General features: G+C 38.1%; 1 protein-coding gene across 1 annotated transcript in view; it reads left to right on the top strand.

The window, feature by feature from the left end:
• The first annotated feature begins 1,113 nt into the window (after positions 1-1,113).
• LOC140942068 (uncharacterized) overlaps positions 1,114-14,999 on the top strand; it is a 64,797-nt gene continuing 50,911 nt past the window's right edge. The window contains exons 1-17 of the mRNA XM_073391048.1: positions 1,114-1,126; positions 1,465-1,554; positions 1,771-1,859; positions 2,566-2,642; positions 2,781-2,847; positions 3,775-3,860; positions 4,270-4,327; positions 5,015-5,087; positions 5,193-5,254; positions 7,383-7,484; positions 7,561-7,632; positions 10,117-10,286; positions 10,983-11,061; positions 12,080-12,161; positions 12,593-12,641; positions 13,177-13,264; positions 14,085-14,153. Coding sequence (XP_073247149.1) covers positions 1,114-1,126; positions 1,465-1,554; positions 1,771-1,859; positions 2,566-2,642; positions 2,781-2,847; positions 3,775-3,860; positions 4,270-4,327; positions 5,015-5,087; positions 5,193-5,254; positions 7,383-7,484; positions 7,561-7,632; positions 10,117-10,286; positions 10,983-11,061; positions 12,080-12,161; positions 12,593-12,641; positions 13,177-13,264; positions 14,085-14,153 — 1,326 coding nt within the window. The remainder of the gene's footprint in view (positions 1,127-1,464; positions 1,555-1,770; positions 1,860-2,565; positions 2,643-2,780; positions 2,848-3,774; positions 3,861-4,269; positions 4,328-5,014; positions 5,088-5,192; positions 5,255-7,382; positions 7,485-7,560; positions 7,633-10,116; positions 10,287-10,982; positions 11,062-12,079; positions 12,162-12,592; positions 12,642-13,176; positions 13,265-14,084; positions 14,154-14,999) is intronic.

Here is a 14,999-nt window from a genome sequence, read left to right as displayed (position 1 = left end):
GATTTGACAGGTTATAGCAACACTTCTCAATGCGGGTCGCTTCTGTCACTCAGATTGATGGCGTGCTGCGTCCACGCGCGTGAGATAGAGGAATCTACCGACGATAACTTCTCTGTTCAACGCATGTACGAGATTGGGTTGAGGAAGGAACAGAAGACCTGCCTTATGAACTTAGCGCTTGGAAAAGATGTTTTTGCAATCCTGCCGACCGGCTTGGCAAAAGCTTAACATTTCAGATGTATCCACGTTTGGAAAGACTCTTATTATCTTTAGAAAAACAAGCTGGAGTTTAAAAATCATTGCTTTTTATAAAGAGCAATCATGACTGAGCCACAACACAATTCTCCAAAGTTGATGAAGCTTCAGTTTAAGCTGCAATCCATTCTTTGGAATCTCGATGGGTTAATCACTATCTTGGGAATTTCAAAACATCCTGTAAAAAACAATAACGACCTGGGCCCAGCGGGACAAAACATGGCAGAAAACCATCACATTCAAGAAAAAAAGAAAATCGCCTTTAATTATTCAGATCCAGGAACGACCTTGGGGAAAATTAAACAACCCTTTAGTCTGGCCGATATGAAGAACTTAACGTTTCAAAAGAGATCAAAGAAAATGCTAGATTGCATCAGAGGGCAAATCATCCCTACCAAAAACAATAACCGCAAAAAATCATCACGCGCGTAACGACCTCTCAGCATGAAAGTTTTTGCACTCAGAGGGAGAGATTAGCCCCGCGCGAAATACTCACGCGAGAAATTTGAGAAAGATTGCCAGTCATTGACATTTCAAATGTTTGACAGCCGAAATCTAATTATCTCAAACGTGTTAAAAGAGGCCAGGCTCATACCTAATTGTGAGTGCACGTGGGTGGCTGGCTTTTTTTGTCAAAAGTAGGGCTTCGGCAGAGAGCCCAGGTACAGACCTAACTGAGGGTAGGGGGTACGGGGGGGGGGGAAGATTTTGTCACTTTGATCAGAGTCTCAAGTCAGAAAGCAGTGCAAAGTCAAGGAATTTTACCTCAGGGCTAGCCCAGCCAAATCAATGCTCTGACTCATAATCATGATGCTGCTAGCAGAGCTTGGGGGGAGTCATTGACCAGTCATAAGTGTCATGGTTGGGAAGGGTGAGTTCTTGCTCTTTGGACTCGGCTGTCTAGAGGCTGAGTACAGGTACTTTGTATCAAATACAGCATGAAAAATAACCATGTAACTGGATAAATTACACTTCCCTGTTCGTTTATGAAACCTTTCATTTGAGACAAAGACAAGGAAGAGAAGTTTCGTTACTTTTTAAATTGAGAGAAGTTTGGACCTTTGTGATTTTTGTGAAAGAAGCGGTTTTGTCAATTTTAATTTTTTTTAAAAGGCAAATTAACCTCTGCCATCAAAATCAGTTTTAACTTGATTCCTTTTTTATGAGTGTTATGACATGTTTTATTTATGTGTACGTTATTTTTTTCAGGGTGGATCAAACAGCTAGCTTCTCAAATGGCCAGGCTCGAGCTGATCTTAAGTTGTGTGTTTGGATTTCTTCTTACCTTTGCCCATTTAGGTAAGTCCGCTTTACTTTTTATTTGATGTTTTAAAGCCTTTTTGTCACCACAACAATTGCTCTTGTGAGTTCTGTCTGCTATAAACTTGAAAGTAGGATGAATCTATTTCCAAAGCTCGGAGTGCGAGCAATAAATGCCAGTCTTTTATAGAGCCGCACACCTTCAGCTCTTTAGATAATATTTACTGTATCTCCTTGTTTTACAAAAATCTACAGAGGGAAGTCCTGAAGATAATCATTACATAACCTACCCAGAGAGGATTGATGGAGGGCGATCAAGAAGGGATCTTTCAACTTCAGGAAAAGTTAGTCAATAAACAATTTCAAAAGAGGGCCGAAGTATTTTTTCCAAGACAAAGAAAACTTTATCCAAGGAAACAATTAAACCTGAAAAGGACGCATATTGGAAACTGATTAGAAACTAAAGGGGGTTTCAGGCCCGGAAGGGCACATTTGATATTCGCAAATGCATGTCCATTTGAATGAAATAAGATGAAAGTTTAGGAAGAGGTCAGATTAACAAGGAGTTCTGGTCACCTAAGAACATCGACCGTTTCCTAGAATGATGTAACATTGCGCTGATAGGGAAGTGACCTTTCAGCGCAATTTCTTCCCTCAAGAAGGACTATCTCGACACGTCAGTTACTGATTTTTAAAAGTGGTCAATAATATTAAATTTCTTTAGAGTGGTCGAAATATTACAGTTTGTTTCTCGCCCTTGATCGAATCTGCCGCTTTAAAGCTTTCTCGTCTGCGGAATATTTTAAAGCTTTCACTTGCTGGAGCTATGTGAGTGTAGTTTTTTTTTTGCCAAATATTCCGAATTCACAAACGTTTCTGTTGTTATTTTTGTAATACCCAGATAGCTGTTAAGAAATCAGTTTGGAAATGCGATGATTAATTATTGTCTCTTTACTTTCTCTCCTGGCCTAGCCAGGCGACAAAATATTTCTGAACCAATCAGGTATCATATGTGAGTAGGAACTAACTGTACATCTTTTCTTGTTTTAGGGAGGTCACTCAGATGAAGCTTCCTATAGATTGAAAGCTTTTAACCAGGAATGGACCCTGGATATAAAGAGAAACAAGTATAAAAATAGCTAAAAATCATTGAGCTGGCTTTAATATTTCGCTTACCCAATTTTGACCATAACCATAACCCTATAAAGGAAATTTAAAATTTTTAAGGAAACCCAGTGTTCAGTATCAAAGCTTTTCTTTTACAGGGTACTTATTTCGCCACTGTTTTCAACACGCACATTTGCAAGTGATGGCTCTGAAGTATTGCATAAGGTATTTCAGTATTATTATTTCACAATAATATAAGATCTTCGTACGTGTATGAAATTGTAGATAACATTTTTCATACATTCCCGGGGTTAAACAAAAAACATATATCATGCCATTAATAAATCTTCTGGGATATTGCAAGTATCAGCCTTTTTCCGTTTTTCGGCTTGCTTAATAAATAACATCTTTTGGAGAATCATACCATCAACTGACAATACATAACTCATATTGACTCGGTACGGAAAATGAACTCCCATAGTCGAAACAATATTCAGTGTCAACAGCAGTCCTATTCAGCCAGGACTACCTAAAAACATCCGGACGATCATCATCCATCTATTGACTTTACTGCTGACTTCAGCCTGTTTGTGTTATATATATTTTTGTTGTGAAAGGAGCCAAGTTTTTTGCGTTCACTTAAACTACGCGCGCCAAAAAGTTTAGAAAACTTGTTAGGATAAGTCATAGACAAGCTTGATATTTACATGATAAAAAGACTAAAGTAAAAAAAGGCCGTTTAGGTCGTGTTTATCAGATAAAAGAACAAAAAAGAGTTTTAATGTCTAAATTGATCTCTCGTACCAAAAATAATACGTTTTAAAATGAGAGTGCGAATGTAAGAATATAAGAAATAAACATTAAATAATTGGTATATAACAATTAATGTTCCGAAATACCTAACCCATGCATTCCTTCAGAACCTTAATGTTGGTATTCATTCGTTTAAAACTATCCTTTCAGGCAATAGAAAAAATCACCCAACTTTAAAAGCCAACAAATCTTTAAATGTTGATGTCTTTAGCAGGTCAATTTAATTTAAAATAATGTTTGTTACCTTAGTAATACACACTGTGTGAATTGAAATAAAACGTCAGGTAAGTGTAGCAAGAAAAAGGAGTATTTTTTAACTTTTGAGTTCTTTATTGAAAGGGTGGAATTGAAGAATGCCATTACCAGGGAATTATCCGTGGAAAGAAGGACTCTACAGTTGTTCTAAATACTTGCTCAGGACTCAGGTGATCAGTCTTCCTACTAACAGTATAATAGTTACTCAATCCGCTACTATAATTATTTGAAATAATCTACCGCTTAACACCTCTTTACCATCATGTTCGCATCAGATAGATAACGTAAAATTAAGACTGTGCCCTGTCCGTGTCAAAACGTTTGTTCTGCTTAATTTATAAGCTTTTTGCCATAACGACCAATCAATATTCTGGTTTTCGAAATTTGAGGGTAAATTATATATTTAGTCTCAATTTTTTTTTTCGATTTTAATCTGCTGGTTTTGTTTGAAATGCTAAATACAGCCTACAAATATAACTTTCCCAGTCTAGTCATGTCGCTTTCATTATTTCCCACTTTGTTTTCCAGATAATAAGCAATACAAAAAATTATACTTTTTTTGTCTCTTTGATATCTTAGAGGAATATTAGACGATGGAAAAAACACGTTCTATATTACACCTGAGAATGAACACAAAGTAAGTGAGTTCAATTTTTCTTACTATGTGTTGGGGTTAGGTTAGGGTTAGTGTCAGCCCATTCTGACACAGCATTCTTTAAAAAAACAGATAGAACCCGACCCCGCGTTTTACTGACAACCATGTATAATCCATTATTACTTCTTTAACCCTTTTCTCTTTCTTGTGTAAAATTCCTAATCTCGCGCTTGTCAACAACGTTTACTTACTTGAAATATGGTAATCACAAGTTGCAACATCAGTGCGAATTCGATCACAATTGATTGTAATTTCAAATTCAAATCATAACTGTATCGCTTGCAATCGAGGATGATCGTAAACATATCTTGCTCAAAATTCAAAGTTAAGTTGTTGTTCATTTCTACGGTTTCCTTTTTGTCTACTATTTTCCAGAGAAGTTAGAACCATAAAGGCGAACTGTTGCTTGCGAAACATAGCGTACCGCCAGCCAGTATTTCTGAAGAGTATTTCTGATAATCTCAGCGAATGCGCCAAAAGAAGCCCTCTGGAGGAGAAAATCTAAATACCATTATATGTAATAATTGAGAGTAAAAAAAATGAAATATATTAAACATCATTAATAAAAGTTGTTGATCTAGTATTTGCGGCAAGTAATTCAGAATTTTATTATCACTGAAAGTTGTCGAAAAAGGAAGAAATATAGAGTTTATTTGTCTGAATTCTTAGGTCACTGGTGCTCATAAGGTACTTCAATCTAAAGCTAAAGAAGATGACCCTACTGATATTCACAAGAACTGTGGTAAGTGGCACCTTTAAAAACGACTGGTCACGACTTTTCTAACTATTGTTGTGTTTGTAAGTAGAAAATATTTAGATACAAAGCATCTGTTTTCATTTTTTTCAGGAAACGACGAGACGCATAGAGATTCCTATACCTTAGAAAATAACTACGGGCCATTTCCTAGGGTAACTGACTTGATAAATTTTGCTGTCATTTTTCTTTCCTTATTTCCAGGTTCCCAACCATAGTATAAATTTTTTAGATCTTTTTATAATCTTTCCTAGAGGAGTTTTTGAGACCTCTACCGTCAGGCCAGTTTTTTTTTTATCACTATAGTAACTATCAGTAAAGTAGCCCGCAAGAAACTAAGAGTGCGACCATTGTCTTTTTTCCTCTCTTTTCCTATTTTTCCTTCGCTAGGCTCTCTGTTTGGGGAAAGGGTAATAAAGTCGCGAGGAGAGGGAAGGGAATGGGTGAGAGCCTGTAGACACTGATTTGGGATTGCTATTCTGCCTTCTTGTCTTGTAATTGCCGATCATCAGTCAGCAAGATCGTTATCTGTCACTTGGATACATTAGTTGTAATCAATTTCGCGTGTAAAAAGGGGGACAGTAGCCAGGGGTCGGTAGGCAACACACAACTTTTACCTCGTGCCAAAATGCGTCCAATGAGGTTTTTTCTCTGGCGGGTAGATTATGCGCTGGAGGGTTTGGTTTTAACTGAGAAAATGTGATTTTCTGATGGGTCGTGACACGCACATTGTTTTTCTGCGGTTATTGTTTCTGGTCGGCGTGATTTGCCCTCTGATGCAAGAACATTCATTGCGGCTTAAAAAGCTCATCAGTCAAGCGCCAGAAGACCCCGTGTTTCAGAAGACCTGTTTACAAGCGATTATTTAGACTGCTTGCAGTCCACCTTTTCTCTTAAAAATCCGTCTAGTTCTTATCTCATCCAGCGCAATTGCAAACCACGACGTTATTATTACAATAAGGGACTCTTAGGTTTCGCGTGGAGTAACTTTGCAAAGAAAAATAAGAGACTGCTCGCAGTCTAGCAATTACTTAATTTGAATCGAATCGCATGATACGTGCCGACCGAAAAAGCGATGTAAATCAAACCTAGCAACAGTCAGTGTTCTCGCCAATAGGAGCTTGCATCAGGATCTGATGCGCAGCGGGTGCCGTGAAAAGACGGTCCCAAAGGTTTGTCTACGGGCTGTCACCCTTTCCCTTCCCTCTCCTCGCACTTTTTTCACCCTTTCCTTAAACAGAGAGCCTGTTCACAGGCTACCCCTTTTCCAGTCAAAAAAAATAAATTCCGTAAGACAGGAAAACAAAGTGACTTACTCTTAATGCTTACACTTTTAGACGGGAGTTAGGCCCTGCGTCTTTAACGTTTAACAAAAGACCTTTTTTCCATGATCTGCCTTTTAGGAAACTAGTCCAGTTACGTTAATGCATATAGCATGAAAAAGTCTGACGTTGTGCTCTGGGAGTCAGTAACAGCGCTTTATAACGTTTTCGTTCACCTGGCTTCACCTTTTAATTTTAGTTCCCTAGGCTAATCCAACAGTGTTTAATTGATATTTAATCTTAATGAAGAAGAGGATTTATCTTGAATGTGTAACTGTACTGAATTAAGGTAGCTCCAAAGGGGTTTTAAGGGTCAATACTTCCCAAGTTTGAGCATAAACTACGTTGCCTTTAACAAAGATCTGGAAAAATTACCACCACAGCTGTATTAGATAAAGACAAATTTTTCTATGATCAGAGTTACAATGACATAGGAGTTGTCATAGCAACAAAATGACGCCATTACCTCTTTTACTTGCAGCCGTACATTTCGGCACTGGGAACTATTTTTCCAAAATCGTAAACGTTTCCTCGATGTTCGTGAGGTTTGAGAGAAATCTGTGAGAGCGTTTTCGAGATATTTTGAGATGAAATTTTTCTGGTTAGAAATAAAGAAAAAAATGGACAATCTTGACGTTCGGCCGTTATCTATAGGAAACGAAATCCTTTTGAATTGCAATCTCGCCTCGGTGTTCACTTATTTATTTTAAAATCGTGTGTGGAAGATCATAGGGACAGCTTTAGCCGATTGCTTGAAAGAAAGATTTGATTATTTAACATTTCTTTGCTATGACAACTCCGATGTCATTATAACCCCAAGTTGTTATTCATTTTTGACAAACAATTTTTCAATTGTTAGCAATAATCATCGTCAGTTTGAACTTCGCTGGAAAAACTGGGATTTTTTTTCGGAGCAGCCATGCATGATACTACATTTTCCCTCTTGATTACTTTCCTCTAGATACGAAGAAGCATATCAAACACAGATGACATTTACGATCATTACCTGGAAACGAATGCAACACGATACACCGAACTGGTGGCCGTAGCAGACTTTAGAATGGTAACTAACAGAAATGTAAATGAAAAGTTATGTTAACGATGTACATTAGTTTCTCATTACGTTCTTTTAATTATAGTATTTGAAGCACAACAATGACACCGCAGCTATAAAAGACCGAGTGATAACATTGGTAAACGCCGTTGATGCAGTAAGTTATAATCATATTGAGAAAAAAGTACATTAGCTAGCGAATTCCTCCATGAAATTTCCTAGCCTGTATACAGCCGCGCCCTCCCGTCAAAAAACCGGAGAAGGGGCGTCTGTGATTCACCGCTGCTAATCGTGTATGGAGGCCACGTGATTTTTCCCGGAATACGTGGAAAATTATTTGATTGGCTATTACTCATAAAACACTGCATCATGTAAATGAAGGAGTTTGATTGGCCTTAGGGCCTGTCGTCAAAACATCGCACGCACAGAAAATTATGACATTCACGGACAACTACACGTATCACAGGGTCCAGAGGAGATCTGTTTGTCGTTAGAACATCAAAACCCGTCGAAAACCTCTGAAAAAATGGGTTATTTTGATCGCGTTACAGTTTCGTTACACATTCTATAGACCGCAAACCAAGAGACTGAGGGCTCGCAAGATCGGCTTACAGCACGTCAGCCGAAGGGTGACCGAGATCTTGCGGCTTACAGCACGTCACCCGAAGGGTGACCGAGATCTTGCGAGCCCTCAGTCTCTTGGTTTGGGGTCTATAGAATGTGTAACGAAACTGTAACGCGATCAAAATAACCCATTTTTTCAGAGGTTTTCGACGGGTTTTGATGTTCTAACGACAAACATATCTCCTCTGGACCCTGTGCACGTATGTAGCTATTCAGCTCCAGCGATTTCGGAGAAAAGAAAAGAAACTAAAATCTTTATTGAAAGGTTCTTTAGCCGTACTAAAAAGCTGTAGGTTTCAAAGCGGTCAAGGCATCCTGTCACAACAACACAGCTACGGAAACTGAATAAAACCACAGTAAATAACTCAATATGCATGAGACATACCAGCTTTTTAACCTCTGAATGCAAGAATCAAAGCAAAAATAAGCTTTGTTCAGTCAAAGTTTATGTTACCCCATGCACTGGGGTTCATAATCTACGCGCTGGAAAGAAAAGAAGGAAAACCTCTATTGCTCAAGCAAGGCTAAGGTCACGTTTCACACTATTACGAACTTATGAGTGGCATCTGACCTGTCAACACTTTATTCAAAACTAATGACTTTCCGTATTTTGTGGGAAGGCTTGCATACGATCATGGATCTATTCCTTTAAAAAGGTCTTGTAAGAACATTTTTCTTGCTCCGTATAGGGTAGAGCGATTTTAAAAATTGTCTCTTTCTCAATTGCTGGATGGAATAAGTCGCACGCACTGGAATTTTGAGACATGAAACATGAGCCACGGAAATTTTAGTCGGTGCCTTTATTGTTTTTCTGCGCTTTTCAAAAACACGCGAACTCTGAAGCTCAAAAGCCAACTGACGTTTGCGTGTTTTGCTGGCGTCAGTCATGTTAACGGACCTCCTAGGAAACAGAACTTTCCTTAAATGGGTTCAAAAGGTCAAGGTTTGTGATCTGTGATTGGTGGATTTCGATCCGTTTTGTGTGTTTCTTTGTTTCAAGGTTCGTTACGTGTGATCGTAATTATGATTGACGGCAGCGAAAAAAACAGTTGTGAAGGCGGCTTTTGAACTTTAGAGTTCGCTTGTTTGTGAAAAGCGCAGTAATTTGTTCAACATTATTCCCATACACGATTAGCAACAGTGAATCACACTCGCTCCTTCTCCAATTTTTCTGAGGGGAGGGGGTGGCTGTACACAGGGTAGAAATTCCCTAACATTGTAATCTGCGCGTCGTGCGCTGGAAAGGAAAGGGAAAGGCAATTAGTTCATTCTCAGAAGGTTGCAAGGTCACGCGAGGGCGCCTCAGTCACTTCCCCCGCGCGCGCACCTCGCACGCCGGATTCTAGCTTTCTCCCCCTGTCCCGTTTCGAATGCGTGCTATGGAAACTGCTTAAATTGATGTAAGTCTAGTTAATGATCAATTGTGACAAGTACCCTTAAGTAGAGATAAAAAATTATGTAGTAGATAATTCCCTAGTACATTAATGTTTATTTAGTTGTCACTGTTTTTGTTGTCGTTGTTGCTATTGTTGTTATTTTTTATCATATTAACCAGAAGGTCACAGGGGCCTGTTGGGAGTACTCGGTTTTTTCTTCCCAGCAGCCTGTGTCACTAAGTGAAAAATCATCTTTCTCATATATTCACTAGGCTCAAAATTCACCATAACATACAAATCATTGCGCATAAACACTTATTGATATTCTAGTCATGGCAGTATGCAAGATGTTTGTCGCATGAACCTAGTTTAGTGCCCTTAGCTCCCACGGGTCTCCAGTGCAGCTTAGTGGTAGAGCATCAGGACTAGTCACCAGTGGGTCATAAATTTGACTCCTATTGGGAGTACCGTACCGCGTCACTGACTGAATAATCCTATTTCCCATTTATGTCAACTAAAAAGAATGCGAATGCATTGAGTGGTTTAAGTTGGGCAAACTCAGTTTAGGCTTTTCTCAACTTTCTTCTAATTTCCCATTTTGATTTCAAATGCTTTACTAATTTCCTTTCTTTTCTTGAAAGATTTACCAGAGAATAAATATTAGAATTGTATTCAAAGCTTTGGAAATCTGGACAACAGGCGATCCATTTGAACGTCAGAGTAAAGGTGGACCTGATCTTAGCGCATTTAATAAATACCGAAAAGAACATTTGCAGAAGAAATTTCCTCATGACAACGCACAGTTACTGAGGTACAAACTTCTGTCTCCGAAATATACGCCCTTAGTTATGATAAATCATAATTAGAATCGTACCGTCTGTACCGGTAAACTCCATTTCTTGTCAGCTCTCATGTAGCTGCTATCAAGCCTCTTACGTAGACGTTCTAAGGTCTAGTCAGACGTTCCTTCCCCACGTTCGCTGGGAAGGATAAAAGAACTTCTGCGCGAAAGGCTATCAAGTAGGCTATGCTTGCAAATTTTCTAGAATTATCTGGTAATATTTAGTTTATACTGGAAAACTAGTTGAAGACATTTACATGAATTTTGATCCATGTCTGAATCTCAGACAAAACGTCCTCAAACATTGTCCTTCATCTCTTAGAGTTAATTCATCCTCAATTTGTTTTTAAATCTTTTGCAATGCAACAAGGTCCTCTCCTTAACTTCAAAATAAAAAGGCTAAGATAAAGAACCCCATTTTTTCACCCCGTCGCTGTGGCAGGCAGGTCTGAAATTCCAATAATTCGGATAAAATGTAGTAGTCATTATCCAATGGTCTACTTTAGAAATTCAGTGGTAAGCATTAGCTGGTAAGAATTACTAACAGTTTTTTGACCGTTGAGTAAATCATCTGGTTGGAAAAAGTTCATATTCAGATCCTTCAGCAATGAAACAAATATTGTAGAAATGCTTTGTGATTCAGTTCATGTCTCTTTTTTACCTCAGTGAATGGGGCTGGTCTGACTGCGCTGGTATGGCCTATGTCTTTGGAATGTGTGGCTCAGTATCAGCCGGAGTCAACAGAGTAGGTTAACATCATTATGTTGTTATGACCATTGATAACAACATTTTTTCTGCATTTTTGTTGTGTTCGAATTTTCAGAAGTAGTATCAGTAATAGTAGCAAAAGGTTGAGTTTGATCGTCCGGGTGAACGTAGTCCTGAATAGGACTGTTGTTGTTGACAGTGACTAACGTTTCGACAACCTGTGCGGTAGTCATCTTCAGAGTCAAAGTGAGTTGTATCACGTCAGTTGATGGCATTATACTCTGGTTATTGATCTGATTGCTCAATTATGTCGCGATGTTATTGGTCGTTTGTCAGTTAAGCCGTGATGGTATTGGCTATGAAGACTCGTTATTAGTGATTGGTGTGTTTCGATCCGTCTATTGTTACAGTTAAACAGTTGTCTATTGTTAGTCAAATTGTCAGTTCTCCAGTTGTTCTCTCGTAGCTATATATAGTTAGTTTTGCTTGATCTCTTCAATAAGTCGTTTGTACGGCGCTGGTAACTGTTGGCTACGATTCAGTGGCGTTTGTTCTAAGTTAGTAAACCAGCTTTCTAAAGTAAGACGTTGAGAGTGGTCTGTAGAATACGTTATACATGCCATAATAGTAGCGCCCATAACTGATTCAACTGAATGTTCTTCAAAGGAGGCACCCCCTCTATGAAGGCGCTAAATAATGAAATGATAAACCCCTTGGTTCTATCTATAAATCAAAAACGATTTTTTGTCCAGCAATTATTGAATGTTATTACTGGAATGATATTCTCATGCTGAAGACTAGACAATAATTCAAATGAAAACACTTCATCAGTACTTGCCCTTCTCCATTTAGTCGCTTTTAAAGTTATACACCGTTTTAACAGTAAGTCTTAAAAGATAAATGTGAAGTGGAGAGAATACAAAATAACATAAAACACCACACACACACCAACACACAACTAACCAGAGCTGACAAAAATGCATGTAGCTGGGCATCAGGCTCTTCGTAGATAACTTTATTAATTTGGTCCCCTCCTCCTCCTATTTATGTTATAGTGGAGTATGGGGAGTATTATTGGCCCTTACGTAACAGTTGCTCATGAGATGGGTCATAACTTTGGATTCAGTCATGACACAGGTATGTTCTCTCCAAAGTGGCAAAACTGGGGGGGGGGGGGGGGAGGGGGGAGGTTGGCAACAATATCAGAACCATGCCTTTTACAGCTCTTTTGTCCTAAAACTGACAGGGTTCAGTTTCTAATTTCAAAAATAGTCCAAGTTTCCTCTGGCAAAGCAATAATTGGTTCTTCAATAGTACTTTTTTCATATAGTAACTAACCTTAGGATTACCCCCACACCGAAGTGTAAAAAGAGCCACCCGTTTATGATGCCGGAACCCACTCGCAGCTTATTTCAGTACTTAGCATACTCATTCAAATCTTACTTACATTGTGTAATACAATACAAATAACTCTCTGACCAAATTGTTATCGATTTTAGAGTAATTACGTGGTTGATGATTATTAATTATTGATCATAACTGATTAATTCCTTTTTTTTCATATCTAGGAACTTGCAAATGTTTAACACCACGAGGATGTATTATGGGTGGACACAAGTTAGTACAGATCTTACAGAGTGCAGTGGCGGATCCAGGGGAGAGGCCTGGAGGGCCCGCCGCCCCCCCCCCCTTATTTTTAGAACAAACTGAGGCCGGAAGGGCCGAAAAAAAATTTTGGAGACCGGCCAAAACGGGCGGCCAAAACTATTTTTTTGCTTATATCTTGTTAAACGTTTGATAGTTACGCTCAGATGTGCCGTAAACGTTACCACATCATCTTTTCAACATTTCCCTTGAACTTTAAGTGCAAAATTTGTGTTCTGAAAGATGTAATTCCTAATTTGAAAAATCACATTATGATCACGTGACCAGTTACGAACTTACTCATTTTAAGAAAATGGTGCGGGTTTGACAAAACAAATAACTATTACTTTGTTTAAGATATGACCCACTAATCATTTTTCGAAGGCAAAATCATATCACTTTCATTTTCATAAAAACGATGTCACATGACCTCTTAGTGCAAATGGTCTATTGTACTTAACTGTACTACATGTACTTTTCTTTCTCTATTGTTTGGAAAAAAATTCAGAACAAGAGTCCCAGGATTTTCAAACTGCAGCATGGACTCCCTCAAAAGACTTAACGACTGGTGTTTGTATAATGTACCAACCTACAAGGTATGAATTAACTTCTTTGTTTTTTTTTAAGAATAAATAATTGCCTGAAAATTTAACTAACAGTGCTCGTTTCGTTGGCTAATTCGCTGTCACATGACGAAGAATCGGACACCAAAATTGCTTCTTGTGTATATACTAAAACAATTATTCTTTTCAATCTCGGTGAATAGTGGCTTTAGGGATATTTACCTCGAAATATTCAGCCACTATTCACCTCGATTTCAATCTAATTTCAAAGAATAATTGTTAATTAGCTCACTCTATAAACTACCACCGCAAAATCTAAGGAATATCAGTCACACCTGTAAGAAATGTCAGCATTACCTAGGCACTGTTTTTATTTTATTTTGTCGATTTAGACTCTGCATTATGGTATACAGTTTATTTGAATCATCTTTCCATCGTATTCTATTAGCTTTTCATGCCCTAATGGGTTTCTGATTGGTTTGTTTATGTTGTGGTCCAATTTTGTCCTTGGCTACCTTTTTTTGTTTTTGGGTAAGGCAATGCATGATAAAAGACAAAAAAAAGGTCAAATATTGTATCACAACATGTACAACTGGATCGTATAGACCTATAGTGTTTACTCAGAATTCAGTTTTAAATTTTTAATCGCAAGAATACGTACAAATAATTTTTATTTTGAGATCATGCATGATCTGATTCCTTAACACAACATAGTCCTGCGAAGAAATTACTGCCATCAATTAGTTAACAATTGTTACGCAATAATTTTCTTTTATTACTTAACCTGTTTTAGTAGCGTGATTAGAAATGTTCTGTTGTGTATTTTGAATGAACTATTACATTTATTTTTTAGTCTTTCAATAGTTATTGTGGAAACGGAATTCGTGAAGATGGAGAGGAATGTGACTGTGGCACACCCGAGGTGTGAGCAACACTGTTATAGCTAAGTAATGATTAGTAATATGTAGTAAATAACCCCCTTTAGGTGTCAGTTTATATCGGAGAATAACGCCCGCGGCTGAGAGATTGTCCGAAAAATTAACATTTGGCAAGCAAGTTGCAAGTGCCCCGACCTGAATTCTATTTTAATGAAACTGTGATTGATTTCGTGTCAAATAAACTTTCACAACACCTCATAAAACTCGGAAAACAGCGCCTTCTTAGATTTGTGGACAGTTGGCAAACCTGGCTTTGTTGCTATGGATGGCGAGCGCTGAGGAATAGTTGGTTGTTTACTGGACGACTTTTTTAATGGCCAGTAACGTTGTTTCTCTCTTCTCCCCCGTCTGAAATTCAGACAAAAATGGCTCATTTAAAACACTGTAATATTCTTTTCGGAATTTCCATAGATGACAATTATGCGAAACCTTTAAAGATTCCAACCATAAATTATGCTACGATTTTGAATAATTGAACAATGAGATATCTTTGTTACCTCTTAGTGTTGATGCCATTAGAAAAAAGACCACTCTGTGGAGACAAGTAAAACATTCCTCGAGTGAAAATCTAAAAATAAAAGTTCCGAAGAATGAGGCAATCCTTTGAAAACTGGGTCCGCCGTGAAAGAAAAGCTTATTTATCGAATATTGTGGATGAGTCCGGCCTTAGCAAATCAAAAGCCTAATTTGGTCGTACGGCATTCTCCGAAATAAAAAAACTCCTTTTCCCGGGGAATAAAAGTTTATTTCAGGAGAAACAAATAATAGATGACCAGACTCCAGTTGAAGTCTTCAACGACTACTTCAAATGTGAGGGGGAGGGGAAGGGG

The sequence above is a fragment of the Porites lutea genome, chromosome 6 (genome assembly GCF_958299795.1).
Source record: "Porites lutea chromosome 6, jaPorLute2.1, whole genome shotgun sequence".
Classification (NCBI taxonomy): domain Eukaryota; kingdom Metazoa; phylum Cnidaria; class Anthozoa; order Scleractinia; family Poritidae; genus Porites; species Porites lutea.
This window is presented reverse-complemented; position numbering and strand designations above follow the sequence as displayed.